Source organism: Manis pentadactyla, chromosome 14 (assembly GCF_030020395.1).
Source record: "Manis pentadactyla isolate mManPen7 chromosome 14, mManPen7.hap1, whole genome shotgun sequence".
NCBI lineage: Eukaryota > Metazoa > Chordata > Mammalia > Pholidota > Manidae > Manis > Manis pentadactyla.
This window is the reverse complement of record NC_080032.1, coordinates 25,507,943-25,529,329: the sequence shown is the minus strand read 5'-3', so window position 1 is coordinate 25,529,329 and position 21,387 is coordinate 25,507,943. Positions and strand designations below refer to the sequence as shown.

The following is a 21,387-nucleotide window of genomic DNA, read 5'->3' as shown; positions in this document are numbered from 1 at the left end:
TGAAACATGAAAGTGTTCTGCTGGCCCCTCGTGCTGTGGAGCCACGGCCTGCCTTCTGACAGCATCCTCACGTCAGCCACCTGGCAAGCTGCTCACTCCAGGCCGCAGGCTGGGAAGTGAGGTAGTACCAAGTCCCCAAGAGCAGATGCCAGGTTTGTGTTCTCTTACATCAAGGCAGATATGCTTGTCTCTCCCTCTTCTAATTCCACATAGTTTTTTGAGCATTTGGCGCTTTTTTTTTTTGCTATTATTAATGTACAATTACATGAGCAATATTATGGTTACTAGACACCCCCTATTATCAAGTCCCCACCACATACCCCATTACAGTCACTGTCCATTATAAGCATTTGGCTTTTTATCTAATCTTTCTAAAAGATTCAGTTTCATTTTCATAAAAACATTCTCTTTTCTCAGATTTCATCCATTTGCATAAATGTTAGTTACGTAATTGACAATAATTTAAAGTGGAAAAAATAGTTTAGAGAAAAACTCTGCTGGCAAAAGCAAAAAGGTCCAGCCTTCCAGCCTGCTTCATGTGTGGTCACCATGGTGCCAGCTTACCCAGCACAAAAACCAGGAAAGTCTTCAGATGGAAAGAATGAATGGTACCCAGAGACAGAGTCACCCAGAGACACATGCCTGCAGGGGACGCACGGCAGACTCGGGGAGAGGTATCTCTTGAAAAGGAGTTTAGAAAACAGGCCACATTAGAGCCTCACCTTTTTTATGCAGTAGCAAAATCACTTCTAGACTAAGTGCAAATGTTGCAGATGTAAGAATTCTGGGGGAAGTCAGGATGCCTTAGTGAATAAAGAATTTTGAGCTAACAGACAACATTATGTTCAACTAATGGGAAAAATAGAGCCATTGAGAAAGCAGAAAAAGCCAATATACAAGCACCTTCTGCATTAAAGTAGGGTTTGAAAAAGTAACAGGCCCAGAGGAAAACGAAGTGCAGTGTGGGCACATAGGCACAGAGGGCCACGCCTTCCTTTCAGTGTTTAACCTTGCTACCCACTCCCATGGCATCATGTCTGCTGACTTTAGAGCGTAAACTCCATAGAAGGTGAAGCCCAGTGTTATGTTTCAGTCAGACTGCAGCAAATGAGACTTTGAATAACAGCAGAAAGGTGTACACTTGCAGGCACACAGAATACTTTGGAATTGTGAGTCTTAGAATAAAATCAAGGTTTCTGGGCTGTTAAAGATGTTATTTCATATATACAAGTTTGAGTGTCTTAATTACAGAGATTAAATGAAAGAAGAAAGATGGAACCTACAGTGACATGCAAAGTTTCAGCTGTCACATGCACAGAAAGGAAAGGTTGACGGGCATTTTGCATCACTGGTGGGCATGCAGATATGTGCTGCCAGTGTGGAGGGCAAGCTGGTGGTGGTCCTGATGCATCTGCCTTTGACCCAGGGCTTTTCCTTTAATCTGCAAATGCACGTGAACATGCATTGTAAGATTAGAGTAATAGCAAGAGACTGAGGTGCCCTCCACTTCCATGGAAGACCTGGAGCAAGCAGCAGGGTGCACAGGACCAGAAAGCAGGAGGACACCTCACTCAGCAGCACCAGGGCAGGCTCTGTGTTAGGTTCAGGAGTGGGGGGGCGGCTCCTCCTGCTCCCCTCCCACCAGTGCAATAAGGAGCTACAGGTCCGGGGCCTCCATCCCACACGCTGGGTGCTGCACTTTGGCCTACATGGCTCACCTCCCCAGAGCGGGTTTCTGGATGCTCCTTCTGCCGCTGTTCCTTGACCCAAGTCCAAGCAATCAAGACTGTCACTGACTGCAGTGCTCTGAAGCTGAAGCAGTCCCTGTCACAGCACTTCACTTGCGAAGGCAGGTTCACTGAGCCTTCTGCTCTGTTCCCTGCCATGCAGTGTTTAAGTTTCCTCAGCATGCACTCAGCTGCTCCTTGGTACTTACTCTACTGGTCAGAGACTTTCCTAGATTTTGGCAGCCAAGGAAGAAAAGGTCTATTTTTATTTTAAAAGCATTTCCCTAGATGCTCCTTAAATATAGACATAAAACTGACAGGTTCTTTAGTTTGTTAGCCACAGTGAACTGTTTTTCATGCTCTTTATTCCTTGTTATTATTTGGTTGTCTTCTGCTATTTAGCTATAAATCCTTGCAGAAGAGTATAATAAATAAAGTTAATTATTCAGGAAGCAATAATACTGAAACACTGCCCACTGTTACAGCATGCAGTTTTTTAAAAATAAATGCCAACTCAGTCTTTTTAAATGTTTCATTCTATAAATAACTTAAGTGAAATTAAACCATATCACGTGGCTAGACTAGATATTTTCTTGCTTCTATCCCAGTTTTTTTAATGTGGTTTTGCTGCTGCTGTTTAAGGCACTCTTTTTTTCTGCAAAGTCATGACCTTGAAATGCCTTCCTTACCCTCCAAACCCTTTTAAATAGTCTTACTGTAAGTCAAGGAGAAGAAAGTAAAAATGTTACCCAAGATTCCACCATCCAGAAAATGCCATTTTTAACATGAAGTGAACATTACTGACACAATGGAAAAAACTGAGGTAATTGTGATAAATAAGGAAAAAGAGAAACTCTTGTATGGGTTTAGAGATAGAAGTACTATGTTAAGGTGGAAATAGCTTTTTAATTTTATTTCAATTGAAAAAGTGAAGTAGTGTGGGAACTTCAAAGTTTCCTTTCAGACCTCAAGGTTCAATTATAAAGATTAGGGTAACATTAGAGCGATTGGAATTACAGATTTTTTAAAAATCTTAGCCATTATTAATTAACTATGGAACCAGAGGGAATTTTAAGTGCTCACAAAATACACCCCCTTCTCCTCCCCCACCCCTGCTTTGCTCCTGCCCTATCTCCTGATGGTTTGCGAGCTGTCACATCCACAGTGTGCAAGTGTGTGCCTGATGTTACCTTCTGTTTGGAACTGTGGCTCCCTGGTGACTTAGTCCCGGTTCTGTGAACTAGTGTTTGCATCTGCACGTCTCTATTTGAGGTCTTACCTGATTCCTCTCTTGGTTGTTTGAATTTCATAGACAAGCATGTTTTTACGAGGGTACTAGTTCTTGAATTCTTGGCTACTTGAAAAGTGCCCTCCATCCACCCTTGTGTTAAAAGGAAAACTTGCCCAGGTGTAAAATTCCTGGGAAGCATTTTCTTGAGTATTTCCTGAGATCTTTGTAAAGCAGAATCTGACAGGTCCTTCCCACCATAGAGAGACCTGGAAGAGCTGACTTGCCACTGACTAGTTGTGTGGGTTTGTTATTTGTTAATTGGCTGGTTTTCCCAATTGCTACTGGGTGCTATTCTTTGAGATCTCTTGTGTGTGGAAATATGTTTCTTTTCAACATAAATAGCAGCTTGGCCAAGAATAACATCCTTAGTCATGCTTGCCTCGGGCCCAGGAGTGCCGCTGAGTGTGTTCTGGAATTGAGAGTTGCTGTGAAAGAAACAGGCCAGTCCCGTCTTCCCACCCTCGCCCCACAGGCAGGTGTCTTTTCTGGTGGAACATCTGAAGAGTTCTTCTTTGCTCTTGCAGTTCAGTGACGCAGTCAGCACTGGCCCGTGTCCTGCAACCCTCTGGATCAAAGATTCCGTTCTCATGTCGGGGAAGTTACTGTCTGTTGCACCTCAGAATACCTTTTCTGTTCCACTTGCTGGCTTCTCTGCTTGACAAACACCACTTTTCTTACTTCGTATCAAACTTTTCTTCTGTCTGTGATTCCCTTTCTTGCTTTAATTTGCTTCTCTTTTGTATTTAGCATGATGACAGCCGTCTTGGGCCTCTTCTATGTCACTGCCTTAGGTTTTTAGCCACATCTGTTAATCGCAGTTTAGAATTTATTGGTTCTGTAGCACTGTTGTCTTGATCCTCTGTCTTCTCAGCTCTGCAGGATGGGCAGACTTCCTGTGTGAAGGTCAGGTAAGGAAGATTTCGGCATCTCAGATCAGCCAGCCTCTGGCACAGCCACTCCCTTGCTGCCATGGGAAAGCTGCCAGAGACTGTCACACAGGCAGTGTAGAGCTTTACTAGAGCTTAACTTATGGACACTCAAATGAATTCCATAGATTCTTTACACCGTGAAATATTGTCATTAGTTTTCAGACATGTAAAATTGTAAAAACCATCCACGCTGTCCCAAGCTGCACAGAAGCAGACAGCAAATGGCCTCTCTGACACTGTCCTGTTCATCTCATTGCGAGTTTTACTCCATCTTATTTGCGTTTGATGGAATTCCTGTCTCAACACCTTTGTGGCTCAGAAAACTCAGAAGCTGCTTGGCTTCTGTCTCCTTCCAGAATCTTCCTTGGCTTTTGCTGTACCCCTCTCCTGGCTGCTTTGGCTGTGGTGTGCCCACAGGTTGCCAGACCTGATCCTTTCTTCCTCCACTGCCCCCTGGCAGCTCCGCTGGACCACCTCCCATGCTGTGGGCAGTTCCTCCTCAACACTGTTCTTGCCTTTGTTGGAAAGCCATCCCCTGCTCTCTTGTGAGAGCCTAAAAATGCCCTGGGACATCAGCAACCCTGGGAGCATGTCCATCTGACAGTGAGGGCACTGACTCCCCAGACCCTTCCAGCCCCCCTGCATGCTTCTCTTGACTGGCGGTTCATGTTGCAAGCTTGTGCCACTTGCTTTCTTCACAAAGAACTGTCTAGAACCTGTCTTTATGTAACCCATCTCCAAAGCCTCAAGACAGTATTAAAAATGTTAAGAATTTTTACGTGAGATCACTGATGAAGACTTTAAGTAATGGTTAGGAACAGGCTTTTCTAGAATAAAGTTTTATTTGCCAAAAAATGAGGTAACACTTTTAGACTTTGGGCTAAAATTCTTAAATATGATTGGTGGGGGTCTTCCAGCTTTACAGATGTGGTATTTTTACATTGCTACAGGAGTCTTTCAGATTTTCCTGTCCAGTTGGTGACAGCAAAATAAATCTCCTGTTATTTGAGGATTTTTTTTAAACATTCAGTTGCCTGGAAGTCATGATGAAGTAAATAAAACAGGGTGGCTCTGATGAGCTGGGCCTTGGCACGTGAGACCCATAGATAGCCATGGTCCCTGTCTTCGCTGTGGCATGGATAGTCAGGGTTTATCTCTGCTTGAAAATATTCAGACAGTGTGATGGTCTGAATGATAAATGGTCCAGGCATTTGGGGGATGGAAGGCCAATGATAACATTTTCCTTTAAAACTGTGGACTTGGCATGTTAAGGAGTTTTGGGTTTATTTGCACTTTTTTCCTTGCAGTGCAAGATTGTACCTTAGAGCTGGTAGATATGTACCCTACCTAAACAGTGACCAGAGGGGATCTCCCAGGAGTTCTTGAAAATTTTCTTGAGTCCAGAAGGTGAGGCCAAAAGTCTTGAGAACAGATGAGGAGACAATTGAGTGGAAAAAGAAACTTAAAAAAAGGCTTTCAGCTTTGTTTTTCTCTTACTCCACTTCCATAGGACCCAGAAGGGTTTTTGTCTCCCATGGGTTCTTAGGCACCTTCCTTATTACCTGGAAAGTGCAGAACTCAGTAATAATAGCAATTACTATTAAGTTGTGTTGTTGATGCTCAGCATTTAAACTTGTAACCTGACCCTCCTAAAAGGTCAAGGTCTTTAGTGTGAGGAAAGCCTAACTTTACTTGTAGGCAGAAAAAAATTCTCAGATCAAGGAGGCTGCTGTTGTCTGAAGGACCTTAAAGTAGTACCGAGTTCAGGAATCTGAATCTTCAGATATGAGTGAAACCTTTAGTAAGGTTTATTTTCATAAAAAGAGGTAGTGTTGTAGAATTTTACATTAGATTGTGAGATCGCCATGAAAAGTATTTATTGTGACATTGGTCTGTCAGCCAAGTAACTGTGGGAGGTGGTAGCTCCTGGCTGCCCTTCGTGCTATGGTGCTTCTGAGTGGGTGGCTCCTGAGTGCGGCTGTCTGCAGGCAGTTCTGCTACTTAATGGCTTCCCTCAAGAGTCTGGTTGGAATCTCGATAGAGATGAATGAATGGAACTCATGCTTTGGGAAATTCACTACAATGTTGCATGTTCTGTGAATAGCATTACATACAAGATGTTTATTGGTTGACTGTTAATCTAACTTGGAGACCAGATCCCATGTTAATGTTAGAGAACATGCATGCCACCTTCTCGATAAGCCCTGTGTGTCCGAGAAATCTGAGTAAATGTGGACAAAGACTGGAAGGGAATACAGGAAAACCCAAATAATGGTGGGATTGAGAACAGTTTACTCCTATAACTTTTCCATACTTCCGGAAATATTTTCGAAATTATCAGCCACCCAAGTTATAAGAGCATTTCCAAACAGCTTTTTAGAAAATTCCAGTTTGTGGAGAGGGTGAAGGTGTTTTAGGTAAGTGTGGGATCCCCACAGGGGTTGCCACAGCCCGCAGGCTGAATATAGCCCACTGCCTGTGTTTGTGTGACTATGAGCTAAGCTTGTGTTACAGTCAGCACGATGATGGGGAACACTGACTGTGAACCCCTAGTAAGTGAAATGTCATCTCTAATAAAGAGAATTCTCTTAGGCCCATATTATACCCCCACCCCCCAAAAAAGTAATAATAATAATTATATCTGAATTTCATTAGTTAAAACTGTGGGAATTTTTTTTCTCATTATATGAGTACCTATAGAATACCTTTAGTTTGCCTCTTGGCCCACAAAAGACTAACATATTGACTGTCTGGATCTTTGTAGGAAAAGTTTGCCAACCCCTGCTCTATCCCCCATTAATTAGTGAGAAACCTGAATATAAATATTCTCATTTTATTTAACTCCTTTTTTATGATATCCCTACAAACTTTAAAGTTATAGTGAAGACTGTTAAAAAGTCCAGCTTTTACAGTATGTAGTAGTTTGTGTTCTTAGGAAATGTACCTCCCTGTGTTGACACAGATCTTTGTCCCTATGCCTGACCCTGTGTTCTTGCTCTTGCACCTAGGCTATATAACAGAGATCTTGAGTGTAGCGTGTCCAAAGCAGGACTCGAGACTTGCCCAGAGCATCGCCATTCAGGGAACAGCACTAGCATTCACACCAGTTGTTCTTCCTCGTGCGCATACGTCCCCTTGTGCATGTCCTTGGGGACCATGTTCAGAACCTTTCCTGAATCTGCCACTCTTCATCACGTTCTCTCTAGTCCAGCCGCCACCTGTCTGGCACTCTCGGCCTTGGTGCTGTCCTCTGGCAGCCCAGGTGATCCTAACACACAAACCCATCTCCTTACCTCTCCTCTCAAAATCTAATGGTTTCCCATCCTATTTGAGCTCCAGAAACAAACTTTCACACCAACTCACTCTGCCCTGCCACACCATCCCTCCTGCTCCCAAGCGTACCAAGTGGGGTCTGACCAGGGGCCTTTGCCCTGGCTGCTTGCAGGCCTCAGATGATCTCCTGCAGAGCTCTTCCTTTCGAGCCAGCCCTTGCCAGCCCCCACCAGCCATGCAGCCTGAGGGTCCTTTCCCTCCCCTGTACTGCTGTGCACATCCATGATGTCATTTCATCTGCTCTCCGGTTTGCTTCCATCTCACTCTTGCTGTGCTAAAGCTCCAGATGGCAGAATTCATCTGCTGTGTATACTGCTGGGCCCCTAGCTCCTAGATGACCCTGCCACAAGAACATAGTTAATCCTGGCTGGGTGGACAGATGAATGGACAAGCCAAACAAATACACTGGTGAAAAGCCTGAGAGATGTGGTCTCTCAGCTCTGCCCCAGCTCCCTGTGTAAACAGGATAAGGCACTTAGGTGTCATCTTTTTGTTATGATTAGGATGCTTTTAAAAACTGCTTTACTCAAAATAACATATGTATTTTTTAACTCACATAAATGCTTTTTGTGGAAAGTATTTGTCCACCTTCCTCTCACTTACCTTGTTTCATTGCTTTTACTTTTAACAGTTTGCCTTTGAATTTTGATGGTTAGTGCCATATCTCTAATTAACACACTTGTGCCACTATTTCTGGATTTAGTAACTTCAGATTTTATGACAGATGATAATGCAGCTCCTTTGTGCCTCCACAAAACTTATTTTACTGGGCTTATCACATAGTTAGTTTCTGTTTTAGTTACTCTGTGACTTTAATATACTTAAACTAACTCTACCTTGTCTTCTGCCCCGATTCCTCTGTGAAGTTCTGGACCTATCCCTTAGGACTTGTATTAGAAGAGTCCCAGTTGTCAGATGCTGTGGGCAGTCAGCCAGCAAAGCTGCTTTTACTCCTAGCTTAGCATTTGCAAAGCCAGTTAAAGATGTGGGCTCTTTCTAATGGTGCCATCTCTCTGAGCAGACCTAGATTCTGGATGCCTTGTGTTTGCTGCTGCTGGGTGCATATGCAGAGTGAGCATTTCTGGTATGTCGGTGGTTGCAGTCGTGGTCTACATTTTGGAGGCACTTAGAGCTGTATTTCTTGAGCTCTCCCTTCCTGCTCCACTCTGAAGCGGCTCTGTTCTCAGCCTGCAGCCCAGTGTTCTCCTCTGACCTCTCTCCCTTGTTCTGTGTATTTGTTTATTCCTGTGTTTTCCTGGAGCACATTCTCCAATAGCTTACCAAGACAGGGTACAGAGGAAGACATTTTTCCCAATCCTTAAATGTCCAAAAATGCCTTATTCTGCCCTCACATGGTGTAGATGGTTTGGACAGACTTAGCATTGCAGGGTGAAGAGTATTTCCTCAGTTTTAGGAAGGTTCTGGGCCGCTGTCTCTTAGTAGCCTTTGCTTCTGCTGAGAAGCCTCACACCTCTCTTTCATACATGACATTCTTTGAAAAAATGGGCATCATGGTCATGCTTTGCCAGAAATAGCAGGGCACAAAGTTCTTCCGTCATGGGACATCGCAGAGAAACAGGAGTCCCGGCTAGGTCAGCAGTTCTGGTGGATCTAGTCAGGGAGGGCCTCTGAGCCAGTGCCGCCCAAGACCACAGGCCTGAGGAAGCCAGGTGAGCCTGGTGGTTATCCACAGGCCCTGAGTGAGTGGAGAAGGGGTTGGGGAGCAGTGGGACATGAGGCAGGGCAGGCCCTGTGCTGCACCTCAGGCAGTTGCTTGAACTCTGGCAGTGAGGCAGGAGAGTTTCAGACAGAGGAGGGATGTGTCTGGGAAGGCAGGGCAAGGGCTCTGTCTCGTGTGGGCAGGGTACCAGGCCTTCAGAGCAGGAGTTGGGAGAAGGGCCAATGGAGTAGGGTGAGAGTTGGGAGAAGGGCCAATGGAGTAGGGTGAGATGTGGGTTCTACAAGAAGACAAGGTCCAAGCTGTCTCTGGAAGGAGGCACTGCCACTTCCAGCAGCAGGGCTGCAGGGGTGGGAGCATGGGGAGAGCCCAAGGATTCAGCTCAGGGCTCCAGTGTCTGAAGCACTTGTGAGGTGTCTGATGCGGGTGTTGAGTAGGCAGTTAACATAGACGTTCAGCTGTGGGCTGAGAGAAATGCTGAAATCATGAGGCACAAATAGTCTTGAAAACCACTGAACTGCCTGGGAGAGCCCCAGAGAATCATGTCCGTGGATACTGTCTGGCACGGCCCAGTGTAGGAGTGGGCATGGCACTGACCTGGCGTGGACAGGTGAGAGGCCATCTGCTTGTTGCTGCCTCTCAAATACACTCAGCTGGTGATGCTCAGTTAGTGACGCTTGTGCAAAAACACAGGGTGTCTTCTGAACTTTCTAGTGTTAATAATACAGCTAGTTTATTAAGAATATGCCTACTTTTCCACAGAGCTCAGTAAAGCTATTCTTGTTCTTAGACACACATTTATCTTTCTGTGTTGGCTCTTAATGCAGAAAGGATTGCTCACCAGCCTTCTAATCTCCAATACCCCTTCCATGCCAGGACTCTCTTCCAGGAGTGAAATTTGTGAGATTAAGATCACATAGAAATATCAGTAAATTGGCTGTGGTTTTTGCAAGAAGTCACTTGGGTAGAAGGGCTTTGGAAGATAATTAGACAGGCTTATCTGGCCTTGTGCTGTGTAGCTCTGTATGTGTCTTAGCACATGCAGAGTTGTGGGAGGGAGGCTTAAGAATGCTCAGTGTTTTTGGGCAGCTTGATTTTCCTTACAACTGTACTTGTCTAAGGGCCATTGAAATTTCTCTCTCGGATTTATTTGGCATAGGTATTGGTGGTACTCACAATGTTTATTAGTTAAATCACATGAGCATTTAACTTAGTGTAAAACCAGATCCCCTCCTGGAAAATTCAACCAAAAATCCTGAGAACAGCAGCACACTTGGTGAGGTGTATTGTGTCTGGCGGCCCGGTGGTAAAGAGCAGGCGGCCTTTGGGATTCTGCACGCCCCTGTTCATGTCTGGGATGTGAGGCAAGCTTCAGGGAACGTCATCTTGGAGCACCCAGACCTCTGCCAGTTCTTTCCGTGGTGCAGCCCAGGGATTCTCAGAGCTTAGTGTTCATGAGAAGGTCTGAGTTGGAGGACTGTGTATGAAGTAACACACATACGCTGGTGGCCATTTCTAGAGCTGTCTGACCCTGCTGGACTTCGAGGGTGAGTCTTCAAAGAGCCTCTGTAATAGGGTGATGTCAGTGTGCCAGGCTCCTTATTCCCCGTGGAAGGTCTGAGCACCAGGATGCTGTAGGGGAGGTGCAGCTGGCCGTCAGCTGGCTTCACTCATTAAATGCTCATGGAGAGCCTGCCTGGAGCAGGGAGCTGTGCAAGCGCCTCACATTGTTAAGACGTGAGCCCTGAGGGCAGCAGCCATGCCAGCAGCCCTGGCAGTGCAGGGAACTGCCCAAGGCTGTGTGAGCATCTCTGGCAGGAGGGCTCCCTAGGGTGGAGGTAAAACTTAAGAGGGGCTTCAGAGCAGGTAGAGACACTGCACAGAGTAAGGGAGTGCAGTGCTGGTCACTGTGGGACCCAGAGGCCCAGGGCCACAGTGCTGTGACAGGCAAGGTGTGGGTCTCAACTGCAGTTTGCCCTGTCACTGCCACATCCCACCAGGCCAGTGCCTGTGGGGAGAAGGCTAGAGACAACCTTCTCCCTAAATCTGTTCACCCCTGGCAGCCCATGCAAAGATCCAGCAAAGGAGAGTTCATGTGGTTCTGGTTCAGCTGGTCATCGCTGCAGCTGGATGCCCCCTGAGGTCCTGTCCACCTCTGCACAACATAATTACACTTCTGTTGGCGAGGCTCCCAGGGTGTGTGGGTGAGAAGTGGAGAGGTCCTGCACATGTTTGCTTTAGGTCGTGTGTGGCATTTTCTTTCCTGTGGGCCTCCCCACACTGGGTCCTGGGTGACCCCAGGCTCACCACCCACACCTTCTTTTTAGCAGAGGAGTTCCCATGCCCCAGGTAAGGTGTAGCTGAAGGCTTGGGAGATGCTTTTGGGCTTGGGGGTTGGTTTCATTTTTCACACCAGGAAATAGAGCCTTTCCTCTTGTGAGCTCAGCTTTGCTTTTAGATTTTAAATTGTATTTTAGCCAACGTTTTCAGAAATTCGTAGTGGGTATGTTCCTGAGTTAAACCTGCCTTCTGGCTGGTACTGCTGTTTTTAATGCTTTGTTTTAATTTAACGTGATGGGCAGCGCAGGAAAGTCATATAGGCTGATGATTAATCTGCACACTAGTACTTTCAGAGGAGTGGCATTAATTTGGAAGACAATTCATTCCCTTCTGTTACATAAAAAACACATTTAGTTGCAACTGTATAACATATACTGTCAATTGAAACGTAATTGCAGGCTGGGTTTTATGAATTCTCTGGCCCATTTGTTATGGCTTTGATTTTAAGTGTACCGCTACTTGTTTTTAGGCAAGAGGCTGCCTGTCCAGGACAGGGCATGTTGTGTCTGTCCTATTAAAGTGTGACACTTTGGACTAGGTAGTAGCAGGCTTGCCATCCCCTCTGTGGGGACTCGGGGTTGCACTGGGGTGTGGGAGGTTGGGAGACCAGGGCATTTCCTCATTTCCTCTGCAGCAATAGCTCCACCCAGGCAGTGAGAGGAAGGAGCTGGGTCATCTGAGTGGGGTGGGTAGGAATAGTAATTGCATTCTTCCAAGGATAATGCTGTATCCCAGAAGCATTGCCTGTGTGTGAAAGCCTGATTTGGTTGGGAGGAGCTAACGCTGGAACCACCCCATCTGTTTGTCTAGCCAACAAGTGGGTGCTGAGGGCCGAGGGCTGGGTGGCAAATCCACCAGCCTTTCCTGCGGTCCACGCCCCCTCCCACACTTGCATTTGATGGCCTTGTCTGGGCCCTGCCTTCCTTCAGAGATGTAATTTGAATGTTTCTGTGCTGAAGATCATGTGGAGAGAACATTGGGCCCACATGTCTTATTTTGAAATTTTGGAATATTGTTGTTAGTGTATAACAGTGTTGCTGGAGCTGGAGGGCAACTACTTGGGAGACACACATGTATAATTAATAAAAAGAGAGCTAACAGCTGTGAATATGCCCACAGCACATGAATTATGCAGTCATTTTAACCTACGAGGGAAAAGCTGTGATGTGGCCATTACTGAGAAATTTTGAATTGCTAAATGCTGATATTTTCCCCTGTGAGTGTACATTACTGGAGACCATGGTCAATGTACAGTTTTTACTGTTTGTAAATGTTTTTGTTTTAAAGTGAACTGTTTGAAAATCAGAATTCCCTAATTAGAAAAATCTCACCATCATTTGATGAAAAGGAAATTAAATCTCTGTGTAGTCAGAACTAGCTTATCTGCAACAGGATTAGAAATTAAAATTCTTAACTAGATCATTGAATCTTCTGTGATGTGCCTGGTTTTGAATACTACCCCCACAAAGAAAGATGAATAGACTTACAAGACTCCTAATTCCTGAAACTGAGCTTCTGATCTACAGGTATTTGCACATGTGCCCAAACATATATCGGAAGCTGCTGTACATCACTGTTTATAGCAGCAAAGCCCCTAAACAACCTCAGTGTCCATCAGCCCTTCTTAAATAAATTACAGTGCATCCATGTCTTGGGGGTGGAAGCATGCAGTAGTTACAAAGTGCAGCTCAGTTTTACAGAGGGGGTGATGTCCTGCCAATGGGTTTCAGCCCTGGGCAAGTTCACTATGGTTTCAGTGAGACCAAAGAATGACAATGGAACATTCTTGGGGTAAGAGGGTTTATTACCCAGCTTGTTCTCCCGGTGATAGGTTGAGCACTAGAATTACGCTATAATCCTCCTTCGTCTCTGCCTCCTCCCAGAGCACTGGGCAGAGATCTTTATAGTGATTCAGTCAGTAATAGCTTATTGCCTACGGGTGTGGAAGCAGTAGTCTAGCAGCAGGTCAGTTACATCATCAAGTAGTTTAGGTTCAGGTGAGGATCCTGGCCATAGGAACTTCAGTTTTCCCCACAGATGATTTCCAAGATAACCAAAGTAAGAGGCCTAGAGGATGGGGAGCTGGTGTCAGATGGGAAACCAGTGAGGCTCATGTACATGCTCTCCTCAACACTGACATCTTGGGGGCCCCGTGGGAAAGCTATCTTTCTCCTAATCTGCATGTTCTGAGGTTAGGGAAACCATCAGCTTGTCTAGAAGGTCCACTCTCCACTGTCCCTAGGTGTGTGTCTGAATATTACCTGGTTTTTCCAAACTGATAATCACACAGGCAGCCTTTCTTGTATCAGAGAAACTAGGAAACAGTGCAGTTGAAATTGGGCAGAAGCGACATTGCACTTGGAAGGTGTCCCTTCTCATTGCATCTCAGGCTTTCACCAGGAGAACCTGTCATTTGCCACTCTCACTCCCCAAAACATGTCTCCACAGCGACAGTGGCAGCCATGTATTACAGCTACTACATGCTGCCCGACGGCACCTACTGCCTGGCTCCTCCCCCACCAGGGGTTGATGTTGCCACTTACTACAGCACCCTGCCTGCTGGAGTGGCCGTGTCTAGCTCCACTGGAGTGACAGCCAGCGCCCCACCACCTCCCGGGACCACACCACCACCACCCCCAAGCACAGCAGAGTCAAGTAGCGGGGTGACCTCCACCACCATCACCACAAGGTATACTCTCAGTCCTGCAAGTCCCTGGTATGTCTGTGTTCTGGGGTGGGGACCTTCATCCTCTGAGTTACATGGAGGGTCTCCGTTGTCTGAGTTTTTATTACCAAACCTCCAAGTTAGAATTTATAGGGCAACAGAAATTGTTGTGACATAGACACTTTTAGCATTGAGGTCTATCCACTGAGAAAAGTAGTTCCTGGTGAGCATCCTACACCACTCCCTGGGCCCCTGCATCTCTTTCTGATGGAGGGCATCTCAGTTGGGCGGTTCTAGGCAGATCATGTGAAGTGAAGCCACAGTTTGCAAGAAAAGTAGGATTTCATAAAATTGATCAAAGTGACTCACAAGCTGTTGGCAAAGGGGGGTCTGTCCATCAGAGCAGCCACCCATTGAATAAAGGAGACAGCAGGCAGAGAATGGACTGTAGCTCCTGTCTGGGTGGCATATGATGGGCAGTCAGGGTGAGCGGGACCCAGTGTCAGGGCTGGTGGGCACACCAGAGGCACACTGAGAGGTGCTGTGATGTCTCAGGTTACAAATAGACTTTTTGGAAATCTGACAAAACACTTGGGTATTTCTGCAAAATGACCCATGTCTTGCCAATGGGTTTCAGCCCCAGGCAAGTTCACTGTGGATTCAGTGTGACCAAAGAAATGACAGTAGAACGTTCTTGGAGTCAAAGGGTTATACCCAACTTTATTTCCACGGGTGGCAGGTCAATCACTAAACTCCCGTTCACTCAGAGCAAGTCTGCATGCAGCAAGCCGGTCTTGTCCTCTGGGCTTCTTGGCCCGCACAGCCGTCCTCTGGGCCTGTGTCCTCGGCGCTGCCACCACTCCAGCCTCTGCTCTGCTCTCCTGCAGCCTTGCAGCTGTGCCACCATATAGCCCAGAGCACTGGGCAGGGCTCTTTATATAGAGTCAATAACAATGTTTTGCCTACACTTGTGTAGTGAGCTAGCCAACCAGGGCCGGGTGAGAATCCTGGCCACAGCGTTTTATCCACACCCACTTTCTGATCATGCTAAGAAAGTTAAATGTGAAATGAAGGGTGGTGAATCATGCTAGCCAGTATTCTTTTTTAAAAATGTAAAAGTCAACACTTACTCTAGGTTGCTCCTAAGAATCAGCTTGTAGTTGGGAATGGTGGGAGAAAAAGCCAGCCTATTTTCATGGCTTTAAGCCTCATTTTCAACAAAACCCCCATTTTCACCATCAGCTCTGATACTTTGATCCCTGTTTTAAGTGAATCAGCTGTCACTATGTTCTGGGAAAGTTGCCCTCAGGTAAAGGGCCCCCCATGTGCTGTTTGTGGTGGGTGCTTTGGTGTGAACTGAGATGATGATGGTCCCCGTGCAGTGATGTACCAAGCTGACCCACCCCCTGGGGGCCCGGGTCCTCTCACGTGTGAGTGACGGAACTCTTCTCTGCAGTGCACTTGCTCCCGTGGCTGCCATCATCCCCCCACCCCCAGACATTCAGCCCGTGATTGACAAGCTGGCAGAATACGTGGCTAGGAACGGCCTTAAATTTGAGACCAGCGTTCGTGCCAAGAATGATCAAAGGTGAGGTGAAGGATGCTGTCTTGCTAGATAGGTGGTTCTTGGGGCTTCGGTCAGCTTCTTTCTTTTTAAGCTAGCCACCTAATTCCTTTTTTAAATGTGTTTAATTCTTACATGTTTCAATAAATATATCATAATTATCTTGTTAAATTACATAGAGTTTTTTTTAATATTTGTTTTGTTTTTTAAGTAAGAATGTTGAAGCCACCTAAAATAAAAGGCTGGAATTCGTGCTTTTCAAGAATTGGCTAAGGAAACTTAGACATACATTCTGGGTTTGTATTTTAATCAAATAATGTTCCATGCCTTAGGCAGTAAGACATCAGGCGTGAGGTTGCAGTTGCAGTGTAATCTGTTTGTGGACCAGCCACAGACTCCCAGCTTCAGCCTCTCTTGTCTGTAGAGGGTAGCATAGCACAACTGCTGGTAAAGCTGTCGAGGTTGAGTCAGTCTCTGTGAAGTGTTTGGAAGAGTGTCCTGCTCACACATTGCATGGTCGGCAAGAGCTTAGCTTTGCCTGGCAGCATGCGAGTCTAGTTGAATGACTTTCTGCCTTTTCTGTTCATAGGTTTGAGTTCCTCCAGCCTTGGCACCAGTATAATGCCTACTATGAGTTTAAAAAGCAGTTCTTCCTCCAGAAGGAAGGGGGTGAGAGCGCACAGGTCTGTATCTGTAAATGCAGGGGAGGCTGGGAAGCTGTTTTTTGGTAACTGATTTAACAGATATGGAAATAATCTGTTTATTTTCAGGATGTGTGAAAGGGCTTGTTTATCATACACTTGTTTTTCTGTGTAATGTATACCTAGTAGATGCCGTCTTTAACTTTTCCTACCTCAAAGTTGAAACTGGTTTAGATCTGTTGAAAACTTTTGACCCATATCCATAGTTCATTGATGATCCTTGCCCAGAATGTTCTAAGCAACACAATTGTATTTCTTCAAGCATTTGATGTTGTGGTTGGCTATTATTCTTAACTACTGCTGATGGTTGGAATTGCATACTATGCTTGTGCTGTGTTAACATAGACTTAGGTGTGTAAACACGTGTGCTCACTGTGGATGCTCATGCTGCATGGGAGCTGTCAGTGGTGGGCATCCATTATCCCAGAGCACTGCCTGCCCCAGCTGCCTCATGTCCACCCTCCCAGCAAATGGCCCCACATGTGGTTCTTACCCACTGGAATCATTTCTTCCTGTCCTTATAATGCTTCCTTCTGCCTCTGCTCTCTTCAGCTTTGTGGACACCCTGACATTTTTTCTCTGCATTTTGGTAGAGAGATGATGTAGGCCTTGCTTGTGAGTTTACATATTCAGAATTTACCTCTGCTCAAAGTGAAGAAAATTGACTCAGCTGTAGGCACTGGCATAATTTGGTATACTAATAGTACTCTCGATCATCAGGCTTCAGAGAAAAGGCAGTAAGCATGGGTTCCTAAGACAGTATCAGAGCTAAGGAGCATACTGTTCTCCCAGAGGAAAACACCTCCCTGCTCTCCTGCCTTCATTCTGTTGTGTAAGAATATAGCAAAACTGAGCTTCAAAAGTATGTTCCTTAGTGTTACTTCAGCAGTAATATGGAGATGCTGTTGCCTAATGAAATATATATACACATATATATGCTTTTTGACAAATCCTATGTGATTTCATATGGGACAGTTTATAGCCATGTTCGATCTCCATAGGCTGCGTCAGCACCAGAAGAGGCTCCTACAGAATCTGTTCCTGAAAAGCCCAGTGATGTAGGGGAGGATGATGTGTGTGAAGACCCAGCTGACGTGGGAGGAAGAGGCAGCTCAGTGGGGAAGAAGGAGGCGCCATCCAGCAAAGTTGTCCTGGACGGGAAGCTCGTGAAAGGTACACTCCACCACTGCCTGGAAACCCGGTCATGACCTTCCAGATGCTGCTTTAAATTAGCAAGAAAGAATTCTGGTTACTTGAGGTTAGGGACTCTACTGTAGGTGAGGAGGGAGTTGGCCACTTTTTCTGGGTTGCTATGATAAAATTTGCCTACTTAGTAGTGCTTTTGGGGTCATTTGGATATAAGCTCCCCTATGTATGGGAATATGTTTCTACATATAGGTGTACATTTGTTTAACAGTCTGCTCTAGCAATGTTTAGAATGTTTCAAATGTTTCTTACCTACTGCCCTGGACTTCTGAAACTATATCTGGTATAGTTGCCCCAGTCAACTTAGTTTTCTTTCTTTGTTAAAGCAAGTCCCTGGAGGCTCTCCATCAGGCAGAGCTCTACTCCCTCCATTTTGTTAACCTTTTACCTTCTCGGAAGGAGTTTTTATCCACCAGGACAGACATACATAGAAAGAGCCAACATAATAAAAAACAAAGAAAAAAGGCTGAGGCAGGCATATTAAGAAGAACCGTAGGCAGAGGGTGTGAAGAAACAGTGTGTTCTGCTGGGTGGGGCAGGAAAGGCCCTGAGAGGATAGGCATTCAAGTTTCCTTGGCCAGAGGAGGGCTGTCCCTGCAGAGGCCATGCAGTCGGAGGTGGGACGTGGCTGGAGGGGACGCCCCGCCTGGGAGGGCAGCTCTGGCCAGCTTGTGGGGCCCACAGAGGTCCTGGGGCTCCAGACAGTGGTGGCATGCCATCTGGCTTTAGATCACAGGAATGACTTCATCCAGTTGGGTGACTTTATGGAGATACTGGGGCACTGTAATGGAAGTGAAGGAGCCAGCCCGAATCAAGAGGAAGGGCAGATCAGACACATGATGGAAAGAGGTGGGCTCAGGAGGCAAGGCCTTTGCTTTGCTGAGAGATGCCTTTTTTGATAGGGTGGTGGTCAACAGTAACTAGATGGACCCAGATGAATGAATGACTAGGAAAATTTAGTGATTTAGAAAAGCATAGAAGTATCTTTGAGCCTCTCATTCCAGGAGGTTAGCCAAGCACACATGTTTAATCTCTCACCCTCTTGCCCACCTTCGAACTCTCATTGAAATAACCAAAGGGATGTAATAAGTAGAGAGTAAAAGTGATTATTGCTCCAGAAACAGGAGAGTCCTGTCCATGATTCAGAAGGATAAGCCAGCCCACCTCAAATTTAGTTGCTAGGGAAGAGAGGACACTTTTGGACTCAGGAGCGGTGGCCCATGGGAGCCCACTGCCAATCGGGGGGCAGAAGGCCAGGAGCATCCAAGGGCAGTGGGCCTGCCCCTTAGCCAGGCTGCTGCCTGCAGCTCAGCCCCACTGGATTGAATAATAACCGATTGAAAAAAGCATACATTCAGCTCAAGAGCCTAGGGAAAAAATGCACCTAAGCAAAGGCAAAAAAGGGGGAATCAGTAACAAAGCAGACATGAGTGAGAAAATAATTTTTTAAAACCTGGGAAAACGTATCACCATTGTGCAAGTTTATAACATAGAAAAAAGCAAATGCAAATACACAACATAATGAATGGAAAAAATCACAGATTTTTTAAAACACATGAATGATATATAACTAAATTTGAATGACTTTGAAAATAAAGCACTAAGAAAATATAAATTGCTAAAATTACCTAAAGAAGAGGTAGGAAAATGACAGATTTATAGGCCTGAGAGAATTTAGAAAACATTGGCAGTGAAATATCTCTAAAAAGAGAAAAGTTTGAGGCAGTAAAGCCGCCCCAAGCACAAAGATGGGAAATCATGGCTCTCACTCATTCCCACACCCATGAAGTTTAGCAGCCTGTAGACCACAACCGCTGAGTAGACGTTCCCCTCTCACATTGAAGACAGCCGGGAGTGGCAGGGTTAGCAAGCAGGAGCAGGTGGAGTTTCCTCGAGGATTCCCAGCACAGCATCCCACCAGACATCTTCATTACAGTTTATCATGTTAACAGTCAGAAGGCTTTTCATGTTTCTATATCAGTAGATGCTGAAAAGCCATCAACGTCTGCTATTTTTATGATAAAACTTTTTTAGTATAATTGATGTTAGAAAAACAGTCTCTCTCCACTTTGGAAAAGAAACTAAGACTTCTGTATCACATATCATAATAATTACAATTCCAGATAGAATAAGTATTTAAATGTTAAAAAAATAAAACCATGAAAGTAGAAGAAAATAAAGGTAACTTTTTTATATTCCTGGAGTTGGAAAGGGCTTTCTAAAAATAGAAGTCAAAAATCATAAGGAAAGATTAATAGGTTTTATAGGGGGAGGACCTAAATAAAGTTTAAAGACTAATGTCAAAATATGGTGATTGCTCACATATGATAAAGGGCTAATATCCTTACTATAGAAAGAGCTCTTATAAATCAAGAAAAGGCAATCACTGTAGTAGAAAAATGGACAAAGAACATGAAAAGATAGTTCACAAAAGAAGCAAATTAGATGGTCAGTAAATAATATTTAAGTGTGTCCTCATTAGCAAGATACTGTTTTTTGCCTCTCAAATTGGTAGTTAAAAAATAATATTCAGGGAAGGAGAGGCCTGGGGTAGCAGGGACTAGACTATCACATCTGGAGTGTGAATTGGTGCAGCCTCTAGAAGAGACAGCCCAATGACATGGACCACATTCCAACTGTAGACATCCTCTTACTCCTGAAACTGTTGCTCACCAGGGTGACCCACCAGGTATTCATCGTGGGCCTTGTTAGCTTTTAAAAATAAAAAACTGGGAACAGTTGCGGGAGACTGAAATAAATAGTCATCTCTGTACTAAAACACTATTGCTGTTTTTTAAAGTGACCTATGTTGACATGGAAAGCATGTGTACACTGTTTATATAGAAAGATGTTATTAGTGAGAACAGCAGGTGGGGCAACTGTCCGGTACAACCCATTTCCGTGCTGGTGTGCGTGTGCTTACCTACATGCCTAGGAACTGTCTGCCAGTTGTATTCAGGTGCTTTTTCCCATACCTGAATTGTACTTGATCTTTCATTTTGTTCACTTATGTTTTTAAGATTTCCATAGAGAATATATACTTTTGAGGTTTGAAGTTAGTAATAGAATGTGTTAACCTTAAAAATGGAAGCATATCTGATGTGGACGATGGAGAACTGCTGCCTGGCTAACACTGAGCTGCCTTGGTGCTCACGTCAGCCACGTCAGCAGGCCTGCCGTCTCCAGGCTCCCTGCCAGCAGATTGGCCAAATCATGAGCACAGGATGCAGCATGTGAAAGCCAGGAGGCACCACAGAGCTGAGACTGGAAGAAGAAGAAAAGAGCCAGGCGTGAGTGAAGGGACCCGCACCAGCTGGGTTTTATCCTCAGTGCAGCAGGGAGCCTGAAGGCCATAGGAAGTGCTCTTCCTGTGTAGCCATTTGATTTGCAAGTAAGGTCCTGGATAGAAGCAGCACATGTGTAATGGAAGAGATGTACAGAGGAGTCGATTGGTAACCCCCACTTGCTGGCTGAGCTACCTTGGGAAATTACTTGACCTTTCAGCTTCAGTTTTCTTGCCTGTGGGTGGGGAGCCTAAAAGGGCTTCCTCACAGAGCAGAGGGAGGTGATGCCCGTAGACTGCACATTAGTTATTTCGTCAGGTCACTCTGAAGGACTGTGGGGTAGCCGTGCTGTTTGGCATTGCATCTGGCATGCGTAAAATGCCAGCTTTTCCTTGTGGGTACTTAGGGTTTTGCCTAAGACAGAAAGTGTTCCAGAAGCTTTGCTTGTAATATGTTTGTTGCTGGCTTACTTTACTAATCCGGAGGAAGAAATGGTTTGGGAATAATTGTTTTTAAATTATTTTGTGCTATTATGGTTAGTCCCAAGTTAACTCGAGTAATTTTTATTAACACTTAAGTGACATTTTCTCTCAAACTTTCCTTGACTCTATGTTTATTAAAGAGGCTATGTTACTATAGGCAATAAAGGATTAATGTTGTTAACCCTTC

The 21,387-nt window shown here is 45.2% G+C and overlaps 1 protein-coding gene across 3 annotated transcripts in view; it reads left to right on the top strand.

The window, feature by feature from the left end:
• Positions 1–21,387, top strand: part of SFSWAP (splicing factor SWAP) — an 80,395-nt gene that overhangs the window by 20,206 nt on the left and 38,802 nt on the right. For all 3 annotated transcript variants that reach the window (XM_036921846.2, XM_036921845.2, XM_036921847.2), the window contains exons 8-11: positions 13,747–13,987; positions 15,420–15,551; positions 16,117–16,210; positions 17,230–17,401. In XM_036921846.2, coding sequence (XP_036777741.2) covers positions 13,747–13,987; positions 15,420–15,551; positions 16,117–16,210; positions 17,230–17,401 — 639 coding nt within the window. The remainder of the gene's footprint in view (positions 1–13,746; positions 13,988–15,419; positions 15,552–16,116; positions 16,211–17,229; positions 17,402–21,387) is intronic.